This window comes from Cynocephalus volans, chromosome 3, assembly GCF_027409185.1.
Source record: "Cynocephalus volans isolate mCynVol1 chromosome 3, mCynVol1.pri, whole genome shotgun sequence".
In the NCBI taxonomy this organism is placed as follows: domain Eukaryota; kingdom Metazoa; phylum Chordata; class Mammalia; order Dermoptera; family Cynocephalidae; genus Cynocephalus; species Cynocephalus volans.
Window position 1 is genome coordinate 42,598,429 of NC_084462.1, and position 19,368 is coordinate 42,617,796.

Consider the following 19,368-nt stretch of genomic DNA (forward strand, 5'->3'; position numbering starts at 1 on the left):
GACTTCTTCTCTGGGTCAGGCATTGTTGGGGGTGGGGCATCTGCTGGGTGCAGAGTGTGATCAGTAATGGAGGCAAACCCTGTGCCTGGGGGAAGGAGAGACTTGGCCCAAGCAGCAGACACTGGGAGAGGCCTGTGGGAGCCTACTCACCCCTCTCCTTTTGTGCTGCTCTTGAGGAAGGTGGACTCCTCTTCTCCAAAGACCCCTCCAGGGAACACAGCACCTGAACCCAGATGGAGATGAGATGGCCAGGAAAGTCCAGGCCCCCCAGCCTGTGATAGGCCAGGGCGTGGGCTTCTGTCTTCCCAGTGAAAAGCTCATTGTTTGGTTCATCATAAACTATACGTCAGGGCTGGGATCATAAAGGAAAGAGAAATAAACATACACTGTTAACAGCTGGGAATGTTGAGAAAGACTCCAGGATTCTATTGTGACATGTGCATTTTTAGATGCTAGCGTGCTGTCGTGGTACAGAGGGATGGTGTTCAAACCCTCCCTGCGGAAGTAGCTCGGTTTCCTTTGTTGCTGTCACGTAGTGGGAGCGCTTTACAAGGTGGGCTGAGGTGTCATTTTTATTCTTTCACCTCAGCCAGTGTGGGGAAAGCTCCCTCTGGGGAGCTCTGTGACGCAGCATCGCTGTCTAGGCTGCCAGGGCGGGTGGCCAGCGTCTGTGCTGACGGCCAGGCTCCTCTGTGCTTTCAGGCATCCGCATGCTGGACGGCGACGTCACAGATGTGGTGGAAGCAAAGTCGCTGGGCATCAGACCCAACTACATCGACATTTACAGTGCCAGCTGGGGGCCGGACGACGACGGCAAGACAGTGGACGGGCCTGGCCGACTGGCTAAGCAGGCCTTCGAGTATGGCATCAAAAAGGTGCGCGTGACCCAGGGCTACGGGGGAGCGCTCTGGGTGGGGGTGATAGCAAATATTTTTAACAACCAAGTTTCAGAGTGACACAGGCCACAGCCTTGAAACAGGACTGGCACGGCGCCAGAGAGGAATCACTGAGGGGCTCAGGGAGGTGGTTGTTTACCAGCGAGAGAAGAAGTGTTTTGTCTGGTCACAGAACAGCTGTTCCAGCAGGAACCAGCTGGCCATCTGCCTGGAGTCTGCCGTCCCCAGCTGAGGGGGGTGTGCAGGTGGGTGGGAGGGGTCCAAGTCAGATCACCTTCGTCTGTGCAGGTGGAAATGGTGTCCTGGACCCATCTGCCCACAGAAATACCCAACGGTGGAGCTTTCTGCATCCATCACAGGTGTGTGCTAATCCAGCACCCTTACTGCAGAAGGAAGCTATAGTCTCGACATCCCCAGCCCCCCAACCCCAATGCACAGCCAGGGACAACAGGGATTAAGTAGAGCAAAATCTGAGATGGTGGTTCTCTACTGACCAGCGGAGGGGAAGCTGGGAAGGCTGTCAGGCTCCCCCCAGGAGGCCACCCGCCAGCCATGCTGTGATCGTCCATTCTGGATCCTTGTGGGTCAGGAAGGCTAAGGGATAGGAAGGGATGGCTGGAGATGAACCAGCTCTTACAGTTGTGGTGGCAAGGCACATTCCTGGGTGAGGACAGCTTCTTGTAGCAGGTGGACAGAGCTGTGGTCAGTGTCGGGGCAGCCCTGGGTGGCCAGCAAGCTCCAGCTCAAAGCATAATGCGTGGCCAGTCACTGCCAGGAGGGGTCCCAGCAGGAAGTCCAGACATCTCTGACTTCTCCTGTGGTGACTGGAGAGTAGGAGGTTGGGGGGGGGGGGGGGGTCAAGACCATTTTATTATTTATATAATTTAAAACATTTTTTAAAGTTCTTACTGTATGGTAAAGTTCTTACATGCACGGTCATTAAAATGGGGTTAATAAATAGTTAATAAATGAATCTAGTAGTACTGGAGGATTATATGGCAAACAGCTGTCCTTTGTGTCCCTCTGCCCACCCCTCAGTCCTGCCCTGCAGACGACCAATCTTTTCTTTAACTTTGTTCACGATTTCCTTTTTCTATGTCATATGATTTGATTGCTTTGCTGGGTGCACTGAGTTTGGTCACTGTCTGTGAATTTCCTCTTGTGGGGCATGCGTGTTTTTCTTAGAAGGCTCCTGACCCTGCTGCCCCGCTTACTATACCCCAGAGTTTCTGCCACTTCCTTACCTGTGCTAGGCCTTGGCCTGCGCTGCGTCCTCCCCTCCTGGCAGGCGCGCCTTCTCCCATGGCTGTGGTGTCACCCCACAGGTGTGAGGCGGGGGTCTCCTCCTCCAGGGCCCTCTCCCACAGCTGCTCAGGGCTTGAATACCTGAGCAACCAGCGACCCAAAATGGGGCTGTCCACTCTCGTGTCCCTTAGTGTGAGAAGAAAACTAGAGGCAGGAGGCAGTGTAGACACGCACACACGTCCACAGCTTGTGACCTCACATGCACACTTGCTGCCCCCAACAGCTTCCTTTATCTCCACGATGCCAAGAAAGCTCAGAGGTGGCTTCGGGCAGGCGGCTGGCACCTGCAGAGGCCAGGGTGCTGGAGATTCGGGCATGCTGGAGATTAGCTGCTGCCTGCCAGGGGCTGCTGAATAAATAAGTCACATCTTTCTGTTACTCATCCCCCGTCCCTGCACTTCATTGCGAGGATCTTAGTCTTAATGACAAGTGAGACATCCTAAAAATTACCTGAACTTAAGCGTCAGAGAGGGTGGGTGAGTTTGTGATCACATTTTCTGCATGGAGCGTAGTGCTTTGAATGGTGTTAATGCTGAAAGTCTGTAGTCTCTATGAGATGAGCTAACGATGTGAGATTTTGGGATGAGAAACCCTGTTTCCAGGAAAGTTAGGATTGTTTTCAAGTGATTGTTTGGATTCTCTTCTTTGCTTAGGTTTGTGTAGGCGGAGCTCATGCAAGATTTTGGAAAGTTGGGGCTGCAGAGAAGGGATCTTTGCCTTCTGCATTCTGAACAGCATCAGCTTCATGAAGCTGTCAGGGGAGTGGAGAAGTCATGAGGGGACCATGCGGTTCGCCTTCATTCTTGTCGCAGTTTCTTGAAATACTGAGGCCATTTAAACTTTTTTAGTCTTTCTGAAGTAAAAATATCATATAGGGATCCTTAAATCGCAGCTGTCTAAAGCTGTCACTGAAAATTCTAGAAATCGGATGATCTCAAGCCAAACCACATTCACATCTGTTTCTCCTCCTTGCGGCCCGGTTTGTCACCCGCGGTCTTTGTCTGTAAAATCTGATTTCATCTTTGGTAGCTGATGTGGTAGGAGACTTCAGAAGCTGTCATCTGCACAGAGACCTGTGTCATGCCCGTCCTTCCGAGGCCTTTCTCCTCATGTGGCTGTCATTTGGAAGGGCAGATTAAACCTCACTGTGGCGGAAAACGTGGGCATCGTCCAGGTGGCTGGTGTGTGCTAGCCCTCAGTAGTGGTGCTTCTGAGCTCATGAATAAACTCTGCCCCCCAGGGAAGACAATGAAGTAGGATTTGATCGGGTTGAGGCTATGGCTTTACTGAACAGAAAGACAAGTTCATGGCTTGGGTTGAAAAGTCCCCAAGTGCTTCAGTCCTGTGACTTATGTGTGAAGCCACTGAAAGACGTGGAGGGTGAAAATAAAATCCTCAGAGACAGCTAAAACATGTCCTTACACCTCAGATCTGGGCGTTTCCTCTGCCTCATTTTGTGTTCTTCTCTTTCCTGGAAACTGAAGAAGGAAGAGGCTGTGGTACTTGATGCCTGTGAGAAGGGATTGGTCTAGTAATGAATGTGCGGTGTAGGGTAGAAAGACGCAAACCTTTAGCATTTCAGGCCCTTGATATTCAAAGCGGGTCCAGACCAGCAGCTTTGGTGTCACCTGGGCGCCCGACAGCATTGTAACAGGACTCCCAGGTGTGCCCATGTGTGCCCATTTAAGTCAAGGGGCACCGCTGGGGCCATTCTCTGTGCTACTGGAGCAATAAGATTGCATGTTCTACTTTGCAAAATGACAACATTTTATAAATAATTTTGAGTGGGGTGGGGAGTTAAGAGTGACAGTGTCTTAGGGGTGATTCTCATGTGGAATAAAGATAGGCTCTCATGGCTTAAATACCTTTTTGTTTGGATTTTAGTTGCTTCAAACTGGCCTCTGGTTAATCTTTTCCTACAGGGAATTACATGCACGGACATGCCCATTTCCTTAGTACTCTGTGTCTTTCTGTCGAGCTCTGGGCCAAGTTTACTTTGGAGATGCAGAAAACAGAGAGAATGAGGTGCTTCAAGCAGCGGGGCTGGGTGGGCACCGGACACCTTCCTGTGGGCTCTCTTGGGAGGCTGATGTTGGAACTGGAGTCCCCTGGGTCTACAGAGTGGAGTGGTGTGGGGCTTACAGAGCAGGCGGGTCCACTCAGCAGAGGGAGACTTGAACTTTAGGGATGAGAGTGATGGGTCCAGTCGGCAGTAGGGCTTCAGGTGGACTCTGCAGGGATGACAGAGTTTGATTGAAAGTTATCTTTCAATTGGCTAGATGTTGGGCGTAAGCATCAACTTCCTGTGTGTGTTTGGAAAGGAGGGTCCTCCAAAAGGATGTCGAAGTTGCCAGCCCAGTGGGTCCAGTTTCACATGGAGACGGATATTGGCACTGCTCTCTGGGGCTGGCTGTGGTCCAGCCATTTGAACTGAATCAGTCGGTTCAGTCTTCCATTAGCTAATATTTAGCTGGTGTGTGGCTGGGATGATGCTTTCTGGGTTTGATCAGAAATCATTGACCCTGTGAGTGTGGGACAGAACAGAGCTGCAGGAACCTGCCCTGACCCATTGCTGTTTTTCAAAGACTTCCTCTCATGTGTACATTCTTTTTTTTTTTTTTTTTTTGGTGGCTGACTGGTATAGGGATCCAAACCCTTGACCTTGGTATTATAAGGCCATGCACACCACACTCTAACCAGCCGAGCTAACCGTCCAGCCTCATGTGTACATTCTTAACAATGAAGACTATACACAAGTGAAGCTGCCGGCCTTGGCTGGTGTTGACGATCTAAGCACTCCAACACATACCCACAGCGGAGACCTCAGGGAGTTCTAATAGGACACCCACGAGCAGCCACCGGCATCCTGGAACATACTGTTTTGACCTCTTCAGTCTTCACCCAGAATTCCTGGTTCTATCCCCCTGCAAAATTAGCTCGCTCTCTAAGAAGGGTATCTCTTCAGGCATGTCTTCAGGAAAATTCATTCTCTTCCTCACAAGACCAGCTCTTTCAATCCATAAAACTTAAAGTTTTTTTTTTTTTATTTAATTTAATTTTATCAATATACAATGTGGTTGATTATTGTGGCCCATTACCGAAACCTCCCTCCCCGCCTCCCTCCCAGCAACCTCATATCGGTTCACTTGTCATAACGACTTCAAGGAATTGTGATTGTTGTGTCTTCTTCCCTCCCCCCCAGTTTAATTGTGTATTTATTTATTTTTAGCTCCCACAAATAAGTGAGAACATGTGATATTTCTCTTTCTGCGCCTGACTCATTTCACTTAATGTAATTCTTTCTAGGTCCATCCATGTTGCTGCAAATGGCAGTATTTCATTCCTTTTTATAGCAGAGTAGTATTCCATTGTGTAGATATACCATATTTTCCATATCCACTCATCTGATGATAGACATTTGGGCTGGTTCCAACTCTTAGCTATTGTAAAGAGTGCTGCGATGAACATTGGAGTACGGGTATACCTTCGACTTGATGATTTCCATCAGAAAATTAAAGTTAGTTATAAATTCCACCATCATCTATAATCTCAGCACTACCTGTGGCACTGCTAGGTCTGTGATCGGAGACCATTGTAACAGAAATGGTAGGAAGTAGAACCACTTGTGTGAGGGCCCCATATTTTTGTGTGAAAGATAGAGGAGTTTCTGGCCCTTGTCTCTCCTATAACCCTGTGATTCTGCAGTTTTAAGGCTGTTGCCACAGGCAAAACTATTCCATGGAACTTATTAAAAGATTGCAGTTATTTGTTAAAAAAAAAAAAAAAAATCAGTGCATGATACCACGCTCTTGGAGCATCGGGGTCTAAATGTGTCCTCCTCACTGCTTTTGAGGGAGCATTCAGAAGGTGGGATTCCAGGATGCACCCTGCAGGTTCTAGCTGCCGGGGCTGACGCTTTGCTCTTCCTGTTCCCCTCCAGGGCCGGCAGGGCCTGGGCTCCATTTTTGTCTGGGCGTCTGGGAACGGCGGGAGGGATGGGGACCACTGCTCCTGTGACGGCTACACCAACAGCATCTACACCATCTCCGTGAGCAGCACCACCGAGAATGGCTACAAGCCCTGGTACCTGGAAGAGTGCGCCTCCACCCTGGCCACAACCTACAGCAGCGGGGCCTTTTATGAGCGGAAAATTGTAAGTTCTCTCAGCAAGTTGGAGGGTTTATAATGCTTTTCTTGGCCCTCTGGGGATGAGTACCTTTCCCCCTTAACAAAAAGATGAGTTAGGTCGAGGCCAGATTGCCCCGGATCCCAGGGTTCCAACCTCCCCCTCAGTGAACTACTCGAGCCTCGAGGTTAACTCCAAGTCCCCTGGCAGCCTTCTTTGGACTCTGCCTTTCTAATCTTTGCACAGAAATACCAATTAAAACCCTTTCTGGCTTTAGAGATCTAAAAATATCATTTAAGAATGGGGTTCGTTCTCATCACATCCAGTTTTAGCTCTCTAAAATTCTGTGGTCACATCAGTTGGAATCCAATTGACCAGTCCAGTTCCAACATGTAAAACAGAGTAAGAGAAAGTCTTGATTTTACACTGAAACATTCTAGAAATCCAAGTGTTCTAGGCATTCTGCTGCTGCAAAAGGACGGATCCTGAACACTTAAGCTGAGTGGTGGTTTCTGTCTGTTATGCTCTCTTAAGTGAACATGAGTGTGACTTATCTTTTAGAAGGTAACCGTTTTAGTTTATGGGTAGAATTTGAGCTTCTTCCTTCCCTACATACTTAAAAAAAAAAAAAAGGAGGATAGGAGGGTTTCCAGTCCAAATTAATACAGAATTCAGATGCATAATCCTTAAATTGGTTTTTGGACATTTCAAAAATGAGACCATGGAGCTAGCCAGACATGGTTTAATTTTAAAGCTTGCTAGCGTCATTTCATTTCTCCTGCTGCTTAGCCACATCTTTAGAAATTATTTACAAATTTATTTTTACATTTTTCTGGGGGAGCATACAGGCTTCCTGTTCTCTGCTTTGCTCTGCACCAGTGAAAGTTCAGACACCATCATTCTGCCGCCAGCCTGGCAGCAGCCTGGGCTGGTTAACTAAGGTATTAATTTAAGTTGTTATTTCCTTTTTTACTGGAGCATGCGTCCCTAGGACGAGCAGCTGAGGTTCTGAATGGTGCCCTGTTCATTTAGAAATCCAGCTCATTGGAATGCGGACTTGCTGGAGTCTCATTAAACAGACGCTTATGCCGAACAAAACCTGATAAAGGCCTGCTGGCCACACGGGTACAGGTTGGAGCTCGTGTTATTGGTCACTTTGTATCATGGGCCGGTGTCTCTCAACCCTGAAAGCAGGGTGTGCAGCTTTATTTGCTTCATTAATCACACCAGCATGTGTGTGTTTGTGTGTGCATGTGTGTGCACATGCCTTAGCTACAAAATGGTTTCTCTTATTTTTATTTTATTTTTCTTAATTCTCCTCTTGGAGCAATAATGGGTGGGTAAGAAGAATGTGGTTGAGAGACGAGTAAAAGAGGAAATATATGCTGTCCTGGAACTCTACCCTGACAGTACGGATGGCATTTTTTTCAGCTCTACCAGAGCCCAGTTTTTGCTCTGAGTCCTCCTGGACATCCCACAAGGGGACACGTACTGCTCTGGACAGAGTTCAGGCAGGTCTGTGGCTGCAGTCAGAGCTCTGTCCCTTGTGCTCTCTGTCCCTTTCTTCCTGGTGAATGCCAATGAGCATCCACCTGGAGCGAGGGATGCCTGTGGTGAGACAAGACTCTTGATAAAAAGCGTAAAACCTAAAGCAGGTATTTCTCACCCAAAGACGAGGGTCTGCTCCTTCACCGAACATGAGCTGTGTTCCAGGCAGGGCACTGGGACTCAGGAACTACTTGGTTCCACAATCCCTCTCTGGGGGAGGCCCCTTTGCTGCCTCCCCAGGACCCCCCTCGCTGAGGCTGGAGGGCCAGCTGTGGGCCACACATGCTCTCGGGAGCTTGGCCCCTGCACAGCCACCCCTAGTTTCTCTCACTGGTCACCATTTACCAAGCACAAGTACCTGTAGGTGCCCAGCTGTGATCTGCACAGAAGCCCCATGAAATACATATTATTGTGTCCATTTGCATATAGAGATGCTGAGGACAGAGAGGCTGCATTCTTGTCCCTTTTCCGTTGCCCTCAGCTACAGGCACCTCAGCCCTGTAGGATGGTCTCTGCTAGTGTTCCTGTCAAATCTTCCTGTGCATGTGTGACACAGGCCAGACCCCCCTCCACCAGGAATTACCAGCCAGCTAAAATGTGCCAAGGGAAGATGCTCAGTTTGGAAGAGGATCTGGATTTATCACCAGTGGAGAAATTTATTCTCAAGGGTTATGCAATTGGCTATTGGAGCCTTGTGGTAGGTGGGTGGGTATATTAGACCCTGCCTTAATAAATGATCACAAACTTAGCAGCTTAACACAGCACAGATTAACTTCTCACAGTTCTGTGGGTCAGAAGTCCAGCAGCAACCTCGATGGGGTCTCTGCATCGAGTCTCACAAGGCTAAAATCAAGGTGCTGGCAGGGCTGTCTTCCCTCCTGGAGGCTCTGCAGGAGAATTTATTTCCTTCTCATTCAGGTTGTCGGCAGAATTCAGTTCTCTGTGGCTATGGGACCTAGGTTCCCGTTTCCTTGTGGCTGTCAGTGAGGACCATTCTCAGCTTCTCAAGGTCACCCCCATTCTTCATCTTGTGTCCTCCAACTCCTCGAAACCAGCAGTGACAGGCTGAGTCCTTCTTATGCCTGCTCTCTCGGGCACACTTGCCGCCTTCCTCTTCCACCCAGATAATCCGGGATAATCTCCCTGACTTCAGGTCAGCTGGTGAGCAACCTTAATTCCATCTGCATAGCACCTGGGAGCAACACTGAGGACAAAGACCATGGGGGCCACAAGCCCGTCTAGCACAGCTGAGCCCACCCGTGCAGGTCCCTTGGCTGCTGCTCCCCATTTCTGTTCAAAAGGGAGACACGAATCCAGCCAAGCAGCAGGGAGGTCCCAGATTAACACCCTCACCTGTCCAGAGGCAGCATGTCAGGTGGGGAAGCAGAGCGCATCAGCTGGCAGAGCCACCTGCCCTTCTCAAAGAGAACAGCCACCGCATTGTCCCGCTCAGCAGGCCCTGGGGGGCCAATGGTACTAAGGTTCATCTGTTTCTGCAGATGGAACCAGGGTGCTTTGGGCACAGGATGTGTCAGCTTTCTGAGGAGGATGTCCTGGTGGGAAACTCGGACTATGTTGTCCTGGTGAAAGGCAAAGGCCCTCTCTGGGCCACCTGAGCACCTCTAGCTGCTCTGAAGTCAGGAGGAGATTTGGGGGTTGCTGAAGTTGGCTGTGGCAGGTGGTCTTGCCTCAGGGACTCTCGGGCACTAGTGACAATTAGAGCCAAGGAGAATGGCCTGTGGAGCACCCCTCTTGGTCTCCCTGTGCTTTGCATGTTTCTCGGCGTGCACTTGTGCAGCAGTGATGGAAGGAGCCAGTGCCTTATCAGAGCTCATAGCAGGTGGCTCTGGCTGCTTGTCTTCCCTGCCTTGTCTCCCTGTTCCCACCCCAAGACCACCCTGTCCACATTTTGCACATGACTGCAAAGCCATTCAGCAGGAAGCACCAGACATTGCAGATATTGTGCTGGCCGAGATGGGTTTGCTGAACACCTTTTCTGTTCCTGGGGTCCAGGGTCACCCCTGCCAGTTAGCAGCACCTCGAGTAGCCTAGCCTTCTCCTGAGAGCAAATGGGCCTTTCTGCCAGTGCCTCATTGTGCTGCCTTCTCATGCAGGTCACCACGGATCTGCGGCAGCGCTGTACCGACGGCCACACTGGCACCTCAGTCTCGGCCCCCATGGTGGCCGGCGTCATTGCCTTGGCTCTAGAAGCAAAGTAAGCGCCCACTTTCCTCCCTTCTCCTTTTTAAAAAATGTTTATATTGTGGTAAAATACATGTAATGTAAAATTGACCATTTTAACCATTTTTAAGTCTACATTTCAGTGGCATTAAGCACACACGGTCCCGACTTAACAATGGTTCAAAGTTATGATTTTTCGACTTTACAATTTGCAAAAGCCATTAGTAGAAACTGTACTTGGAGTACCCATACAGCCATTCTGCTTTTAACTTTCAGTACAGTGTTTAATAAATGGCATGAGATATTCAACACTATTATAAAATAGGCTTTGTGTTAGATGATTTTGCCTGGCTCTAGGCTAATGTAAGTGTTCTGAGCACATTTCAATTAGCTAGAAGAGAGGATTTTGAATGTTTCCAACAAAAAGAAATGAGAAACATTTGAGATAGTGAAAAAAAAAATCAGTGGTTGCCAGGGTTTTAGGGGTAAGGGGGAGGGGAAGAGGGATGAATAGGGGGAGCACAGAGGATTTTTAGGGCAGTGAAACTATTCTGTGTGATACCATAATGGTGAATGCAAGACATCATGCATTAGGCAAAACCCATAGAAATGTATGGCACAAAGAAGGAACCCGAATATAAAATTGTTAACAATAATATATCAATATTGATTCATAACTGTAACAAATATGCCACACTAAGGTAACATGTCGATAATAGGAGAAACTGTATATGTGGGTAGCGGGAACTATCTGTATTTTTTGCTCAATTTCTCTGTAAAATCAAAACTGCATATCAACACTGCATTAAGAGATAGGCTTTGTGTTAGATGATTTGGCCCAACTGTAGGCTATTGTAAGTGTTCTGAGCACGTTTAAGGTGGGCTAGGCTAAGCTATGATGTTTGGTAGGTTAGGTGTATTAAATGCACTTTCAACTTAGGATATTTTCTGTCGGGATGTGACTGCATCGCAAGTGGAGAGCAGCTACAGATTCCAACTGTTGTGCAGCCATTACCACCGCCCACCTGCAGAACCTTTTTATCTTCCCAAACTGAAGTCCTGTACCCATTAAACAATAACTGAGTGTATTATTCTGCTCGGGCTGCCATCACAGAGTAACCAGAAGAGAGACCAGGTGCCTTAAACAACAGGCATTTATTTTCTTGAAGCCCTGGAGGCTGGAAGTCCTAGATCAAGGTGTCTGCAGAGTTGGTGTCTTCTTGGCTTGGATAAGGCCCTCTTCTCCCTGTGTCCTCACATGGTCTTTCCTGTGTACATGTTTGTGTCCAGATTTCCTTTTCTTATAAGGATACCCGTCATGTCAGATTGGGACCCACCCTAATAACCTCATTTTACCTTGATTACCTTTTAAAAGGCCCTATCTTCAAATATAGTCACATTCTGAAGTACTGGGGCTTAGGACTTTGACATATGAATTTGCGGGGGGGGGGGGCGGGCACAATTTGGCCTGAACACTCCCGCTTCCCTCCTTGTTTCAGCCCCTGGTAGCCTCCATTTTCCTTCCTGTCTCTATGAGTTTGACTATTCTAGGTATCTCATATAAGTGGAATCATGCAGCATCTGTCCTTTTGTGACTGGCTTATTTTACTTAGCATAATGTCTTCAAGGTTCATCTGTGCTGCAGCATGCATCAGAATTTCCTTCCTCTTTCAGGCCTTCCTAATGGGTGTGACGCAGCTTCTTCTCTTCTTAAAGCCCACAGTCTCCTGCCCTTTGTAGGACCCTGGGGGCTGGGTGGGCCAGACCCTGAGCCTGCCTCTGATCCACACCACACACCAAAATCACACTTGAGGCTGCTACAGCTGCCCTTCAGGAACTGTAGTTCATAAATTGACAATAAAATGTCTTTGTCTGTCATTAGCCAAATGAAAACACTAGAGTTGTTCGTGTATGGCTGGGTCAGAAAGCAAAGAGAGTTAACTGCACATGTGGTCATGGGGTTAAAAACAAACTTTAGTTTAAACATCAAAACAGGTACAGGACAGCCTGGCTGTTTGCTCTTGTCATTTGTTGTAGATGAGTTTTTAAAAGATTGCAAAAGAATGTTTGGGATGCTTAAAGCCTGGTAGTTATGTACGTTTGCATGTTGGTTTGCACAAGGCAAAAAAGCATACCACTCAAATGCTACCAATTTAACAAACGGCTAAATATTTTCACTTTCCAGGCAAAATGTTAGCTTCTGTGTCCTGAGGCTCTTTTAAAACATTCAAAATAATTAGTTCTTGTATGGCAAGTTGTATTTGCACACTTACGGTTTCATCTCTCTGTATTTTCCATTCCTTATTGGAAACAAGAAAGGATTTTTGTTAGTTGAAACTGAAGAGAGAACAAATCCCACTCCGTGCCAGGTTGTCCCATTAGACTTGGCCGCTGGACACTTGAAACTCAGATGTCATTGTCCTCATCGTTTTAGTACCTCCTCAGAAATGAGCAGGTGGCAAATCATTTACAACAGTGTCAACTTAGAGCATTTTAAACTTACAGGATTGGTCAAGCAGGAGCAAATGATGTCCAGGGAGCCTGCAGGCCTGAGTGTAGATGTGGAGGTGTGTGTAGCAACACGCTTGGGCTGCACGGCCGTGGCATTGCTGCTTTCCTCTGTGCACTGCCACTGGAGCAGGAACTAGGGCAAAGCCGGGTGTCCTGGGCGGAGAAGCTCCCAGGAGGCACAGGGAGTGTCTACGGGCAGCACGTGACGAGAATGAAGAAAGACTTTCGTGTGTAAGAATTGCCAAAGGTGGTCTCACAGTTTGGGGCGGGCTTGGGACTTCCCATTCACCCCTTCATCGAAAAATATTTTCAACACCATTTCTTAGATGTATTTTCCAAGCAGTTATATTTATGGTTTTATTAGTAGAGTCAAAAATAAAATGGATTTCCTCATTATAAAAGGATTTCTAACTTTCTCCCTTTCTGGACCCATTCTGTCCTCTGCTCTGAAGCTCATACTTCATGGTACTGAAAAGCTAAACTTCCAGGAGGAGTGGCTTTCGCCATCCTTGAGCGTGCCCCGCTGAAATGCAGCAGTAACCTGCTGGGTTGCAGCAAGGGTGTGGCCTTGTCTGCTGTTTCTGAACTCCAGAGCCTATGCCCGTGGCCACCCACCAGGGCCTCCTCTAACAGTGAGGTTGGCCAGTGTGCCCTCAAGAGGACCGTGGATGAGAGGGGACAGCAGGTCAGCCTGTGCCAGGCAAAGGCCTGGACACTGGGCCTAGGGACATGGCTAGGGAGAGACAGCAAGGAGGCTAGTGAGTGTTCCAGTGACTGGCACAGCAGTGAGAACCCATTACAGATATCAAGGGAGGCCAAGGCTGCAGCCTAGACCATGTGTGCCCCAAGGAAGAAGTGTACCCCAAGACTCACACCATGGTGAGCTCCCTGTAGGAAAACAGGCAAAGTAGGTGAGTGGTGGACATGTAAAATGGAGCAGCTGCTGTGGAAAACAGTATGGCGAGTGCTTGAAAAGATTAAATGTAGCATTACCATGTGATCCAGCAATTCCACTCATGAGTATACACCCCCAAAAATTGAAAGCAGGGAATCAGACAGATATATGTGCACCCATGTTCATAGCAGTGTGATTCACAATAGTTGAAAGATGGAAACAACCCGAATGTCCATGGATGGATGAATGGATTGGTGAAATGTAGTCTACACATACAGCGGAATGGTATTCAGCCTTAACAAGAAAGGAAATTCTGGCACTTGCTTCACCATGGATGTGCCTTGAAGACATTGTGCTAAGTGAAATAAGCAAGACATAAAAGGACAAATACTGTGTGATTCCACCTATATGAGGTTCCTAGAGTCGTAAATACATAGAGACAGAAAATAGAATAGTGGTTGCCAGGAACTGGGGGAGGGAGCACTGGGGAGTCAGTGATTAATAGATTCAGAGTTTCAGTTCGGGAAGATGAAAGAGTTCTAGAAATGGACGGTGGTGATGGTTACACAACAATGTGAATGTACTTAGTGCCACAGAACTATATACTTAAAAATGGTTAGACTGGTAAATTTCAGGTTATGCACATTTCACCACGGGCACACACCCACACTCAGTGGGCAACTGGAAAGGTGGTTGTGGCTACCGCGTGTCGGGGCAGCTCCCTCGTGAGGATGTGGCGAAGGCCTTGTTGGTGCTTCAGCATTTTAACCCTTATCCACAGCCCTCCTCAGCCACAGCAGCTGCTCTGGGTCCTACTCGTGCCCCACATCACTAGGCTTGTGCTTGCTGCAGGAGCACACGTGTCACAGGCGTGTCTAGTAAACAAGCACGCATGTGGGTGCAGCTCCCGGGCCTGGCACAGGGTCGTTCCCTCGTTGTCAGCACTCACAAGTCCTGGCAAGAGAGTCTGGGAAGGATAATACATGCATTTGGGATGTTAGGGAGTTAAACCTGGACACGAGAGATGCTCATTCTTGGTTAATTTTCTGGGTGATTAAAAGGTCTTAGATATGTGTCAATTTAATAGGCTAGAAAAGGAATAAAATATGTATAAAAATTTCTCTATTGTGCGTGGAACCATAAACCTATACATCTTTTCTTTTCATTCAGCCATTAGTTTTATACAACAAAAATCTATTTCCTTTATTGGTGACTCATATAGGCGTTATAGGTATATTTTAAAGCAGCCTTGCAGAAAGCTTATACATTCAAATATCTAGATTTCATGACAGTTAATACTAATTAGAAGAAAGGAATAATGATTTTATTTTATACTACTCTCTGCGTAGAGATAGTATGAAAAATACTGTATATCATTGAATCCAAGATGCTGTAGATTGTAAGATGTACCCTTTTTATGTACTAGCACAGAAACCAGAAGTGCTACCAATGATGCAATACTTCCACACCTCTTAGAATTTTTGTAATTATCGAAGAGTTCTTTTAGGCTAAGAGTTATTGAGACCTGCAAATGACCATGTGAGTAGCCAAGTTCAGCATCCTCAGGCAGTATAAGCAGGTCCTGATGGCTGTGGACAGAGATGGATCCTGATTTCAGAGGTGGTAAAAAAGGTTGGCAAATGTATCTTAAAATCAAAGAAATATGATCTGTGTACTTACATTCACACAGTGGGCATTTGTTCTTTTAATGAAATGTTTCTATTTTGCAACAAAATGAATGTCTTGTAAATCTCAAATTACTAAAATCTCAAGTTACAGTCTGTAGCCGGTGGATCCACGTAGAAGGAATCTGGGCCCATCGTGGCTTGAGTGTACTGAAGTGCACGCTAGCATTTGCTCATTATGGTGAAGAACAGTCCCAAACACTTAATAACCATATACTGTTACATTAAACATTTTATTCTCTCTACTTCCAAAATTTCCTGTATGGCCCTGTCTAAACTCAAGTAGGACTTGGCAACAAGGCTAGGTGTTTAATGTTTCTGAATTTTAGGTCACCCCTGTACTATTTTATCTCAGGAACTAGTTGCTGGAAACTATTCTTTACAAAGAGGCTGTGAAATAAACCCCTGCCAAGGACCACGATTGTTAGCCCGAGGGCTTGCTCAAGTCCAGGCTTGGGCTGCTCCTGATGCACCACCTCTGACTGGGACTGTGCGGCCGTCCTCATGGACCTGGCGGGCTTCCGCGGTCTATTGTGTCATTGCAGCAGCCAGCTAACCTGGAGGGACGTGCAGCACCTGCTAGTGAAGACATCCCGGCCGGCTCACCTGAAAGCGAGTGACTGGAAGATCAACGGCGCTGGTTATAAAGGTGAGGCGGGTGTTCCTGGAGGGCTGGGCGAGGATCAGCATGTCACTGCGTCCTAGCAGACCCTCTGGGTGACCCCTGGAATGTGTATTAAGGGGTGCTACTAATTCCTTAAAAGGAATCCCCAAAATAACACTAATTGATATTATTAATTGTGTGTCATAAGAATTAAAAACACATATGCAGCGATTTAAGAAAAGCCTCCTAGAATCTTGGATTGACATTAAGGGAGAACCTAAAGTCCTCAGAGTCCAGGGTTCCCTAAACACCATGACTTTTGCCACATCCAGAGACCACTTGTGCCAGTATTTACATAATAGTTCTCTTTAAATGACTCCCCCGCTTTTTGTTTTTACATAAAGAAATGTGTTTTGAAATGAAACTTTATTACATCTAGTTAATCATGGGTTTGATATGTAGTTACATTTTTTTTTCTAATGCACATTAAAACAAATCCATAATTATTAAAATAAATGATGTTCATTTGTGTGGGCAACTTGCATCCTTAGCTCTGAGTAGCTCTGTGATTTGGAAACCCACCCTCAGTTTCCTCATCTGTCTGAGGATGTTGAGATAGTTACGTAAGTTACTTTGCAGCTATAAAACTTCTGTTGGCTAGCCACTATGTTGTAAAAGCAACTCACAGGAGAGCAGGGCCTCCATCCCCAGCCCAGCCCGTACAGATGCAGGTACTATGAATTCACCCATAGTCAGGGCTTGATTAACCCAGATATTTGGGTCTCTGAAGCAGATAATTGTAGGGCTGTGCCACTGGCTTTGTCTGATTTCTAAACAGAGATACTAGAAAAAGATTTCATCCAACCATGGTATGTCAGGGAGGACTTCTTAACATTGTTTGAAGCACAGATCCAACTATTTTGACACCCATCTGATACTACTATCTGTAAAATATAGGTCAGGCCTTGTTACTATATGTGCCAAGGGACATTCCTTTTAATCAAGAGGCTACTGACTGGACCTAGTTTGTCTTTGTTTTGTAGGAACGTTGTGGTAGTGGTGTGCTGTAACAAGAGCTGACCTACGTTTCAATTTTGGCCTAATTAAATAGGAAAATAGATAAGATCTAGTTCTTGACCTTGCCCCTTAAACTTTGGAATGCTCTGGCCTTGGCCAAATCAAACACTGGTTCCGGCCAGTTCACAGCACTGTCGTGTATGCCTCTGCTGAGCAGCTGTCCCTGGCTGCTTGGGAATGCCGCAGGGAGAGAGAATGGCCGAAAGGATGAGCGCGGCCCATTTCATTGTGTTTCTCACACATCGCTGTCAGGTGGACCAAAAGGTCTCAGAGTTTGTTTCACTTGTCTGGTCTAAGATGGAGGGAGCCCAGATGCTGACAAGTCCTTTTGTATAAAGAAACCTGTCCTCATCTCAAAAAAAGAAAGTCCTAGGCCTGCTCAGCACTTCTACTACTCTGTACCAAGATGGCACGCACTCCTGGCCCACATCCTAAGCAGGAGGAGCCTGGCTGAGAGAGTAAAGCAGCAGGGACCTTTGAGCTGCCCTCGGAGGGATGGGTCCTGCAGCTAGGGCTCTCGGCAGCCCTCGAGGCGACACTGCCGCTCTGTCCTCCCTGGGACCCAGCAGAGCCTGAGAGCCAGCCTTGCTCTCTCTCTGGGCGGGGGCAGGAGAGCTGGCTCTGAAGGCCCTGTCTTTTCAGTTAGCCATTTCTATGGATTTGGCTTGGTGGATGCCGAAGCTCTGGTGGTGGAGGCAAAGAAGTGGACAGCAGTGCCGTCCCAGCACACGTGCTTGGCCACGGTCGACAAGAGGCCCAGGTGAGTCTCTGCTGCAGCTCTGGTGACATGTTGAACCTGACTCTGCTGTCAGGTGTGTGGGGGGTGTGGACCCACGCATTCCTGTGCATGTACACGTGGCGGTGCATGTCTGTATGCGTCTGCATTTTCTCCCATGGATTGTGTAGCTAGAAGGGAATTGCTTCTCAATTCCCAATCACTTTGAGGCCTCTTCCTCTTTTGCAGCAGATTGCTCCATGATAGGGAGTCGGTCTCTCCACCTGAATCCCAGGGCCTTGTATTGGAAATTCCTATCTATGATGTTTAGCATAGCCAACTAGACCAGGGATCTACCTGCTTGGCAGGGTGACTTAGGAGCAGCCACAGGTGCCCTTTCTGTCCCACCCTCTAGAGGTTGGAGTTGTAGCTCCAGCCCAGCCTACCTGCCCTGAGAGCTTGCAGTGTGAATCCATTGGGTGCACAGGAGTGGTAGCATCTGCACTTCTTATCCAACATGCTAGCAGCTCTGTGTTGCTTTTAGCTGACCTCATACAACCTTCTTAAGGTTCGAGCGCTGGGATTTTTTAAGCAAAACCCTGGCTTCATCTTTCCTCCATTGTCAGGACACTCCCCAGCATTGCCCTTTGGAGTAAATTTTTCTAAATTAGTTACATTTATCCACAGAAATTATAATTTTTTTAAAAAAGGGCTGTAAAGTAAGTCAGATGGCAAAAACCCTTCCCTGGTAGGGGAGGAAATCAGATTATACTCCAGAATTTTGCCATTGCAGCTATCCTTTTTAAGAAAGAGAGTGGTGCTTCCCTAGGCCTTAATATCTGATAAAGAATGGAGAGCATTTCTAGCTACAAACAAGTGTTCCCTTTGGAAAATGTGTGTTCGAAAGAGATGATGCAGTGATTGAAAGTGATACGTTGCTTTATCAACAAATACAGATCACTGTCTTTGATTCTTTCTTCCTTGAATTATGTCTGCCTCTTATAATATGCTCTTTTGCCACAAAATGTTGAGAAAAGTTTCCCACAGATGCCTTGTATACAGTAGGAATTCAGAAAGTATTTATTGGCTAAATAACTGGTTGAATAGCCATAGAAGGATCTTTTGAAAAATTACTCTCCTGTCCTGTGGCTAACTGTGCAGACTGACCACTGGGTGATCACTGCAAGGCCTGACAGGTCAGCTGGCCAGCAGGCAAGTCTCAGTCTGGAGTTTTTAAAGGATCGTTTTCTTGGGGGAGCCTTAGAAGGTGAAATTCAAAAGAAAGTGGGAGATGCTCTGAGATAAAGAAGACCTTTTGCTTTCTTTTGCTTTGTCTGTTGGAAAGTGCCTGCAGCACAGATAAGTAAAACACTGGGTGAGGAGGTACTGGGCTCCAGAGTCTGGTTTCTGACTCGTGACCAAAGCCATGGCCCGCAGCTCCCCTCAACCCCCACCCCACGCACCACTGGGCTCCCCATCAGGCCAGGGCACTCCTGAATGAAGCATTCTTCTCCTGCCAGAAGTCATTTTAAGATGGTAGAGTGGTGCCTAGGTGGCGAATGGTTGTTTTTATTTTTATTTTATTTTGTTTTTTAAGTGAAAGCACACAGTCTAGACAGCACAGGTTGAGGGAACCCACCGTAACATACAGTGTGACATTGTTCCTGTCCTTTGAGGGAAGTGAGGACTCTATAAATCCAAGAGGGGGGAAATCAGACTTCGGTTTCTAGGAGAAAAATCATCTTTACCTTTAAGCACATTCACTGTTTATGGAATATTCAGCCAATCTACAGTCTACAGCCACTTGCTTAACTCCACAACTCGA

The 19,368-nt window shown here is 47.2% G+C and overlaps 1 protein-coding gene across 3 annotated transcripts in view; it reads left to right on the forward strand.

The window, feature by feature from the left end:
• PCSK6 (proprotein convertase subtilisin/kexin type 6) overlaps positions 1–19,368 on the forward strand; it is a 170,827-nt gene that overhangs the window by 77,442 nt on the left and 74,017 nt on the right. For 2 of the 3 annotated variants that reach the window (XM_063089775.1, XM_063089776.1), the window contains exons 7-11: positions 703–875; positions 6,142–6,354; positions 9,990–10,090; positions 15,693–15,796; positions 17,471–17,588. In XM_063089775.1, the coding sequence (XP_062945845.1) occupies positions 703–875; positions 6,142–6,354; positions 9,990–10,090; positions 15,693–15,796; positions 17,471–17,588 (709 nt within the window). The remainder of the gene's footprint in view (positions 1–702; positions 876–6,141; positions 6,355–9,989; positions 10,091–15,692; positions 15,797–17,470; positions 17,589–19,368) is intronic. The other variant, XM_063089777.1, reaches the window with a different exon arrangement.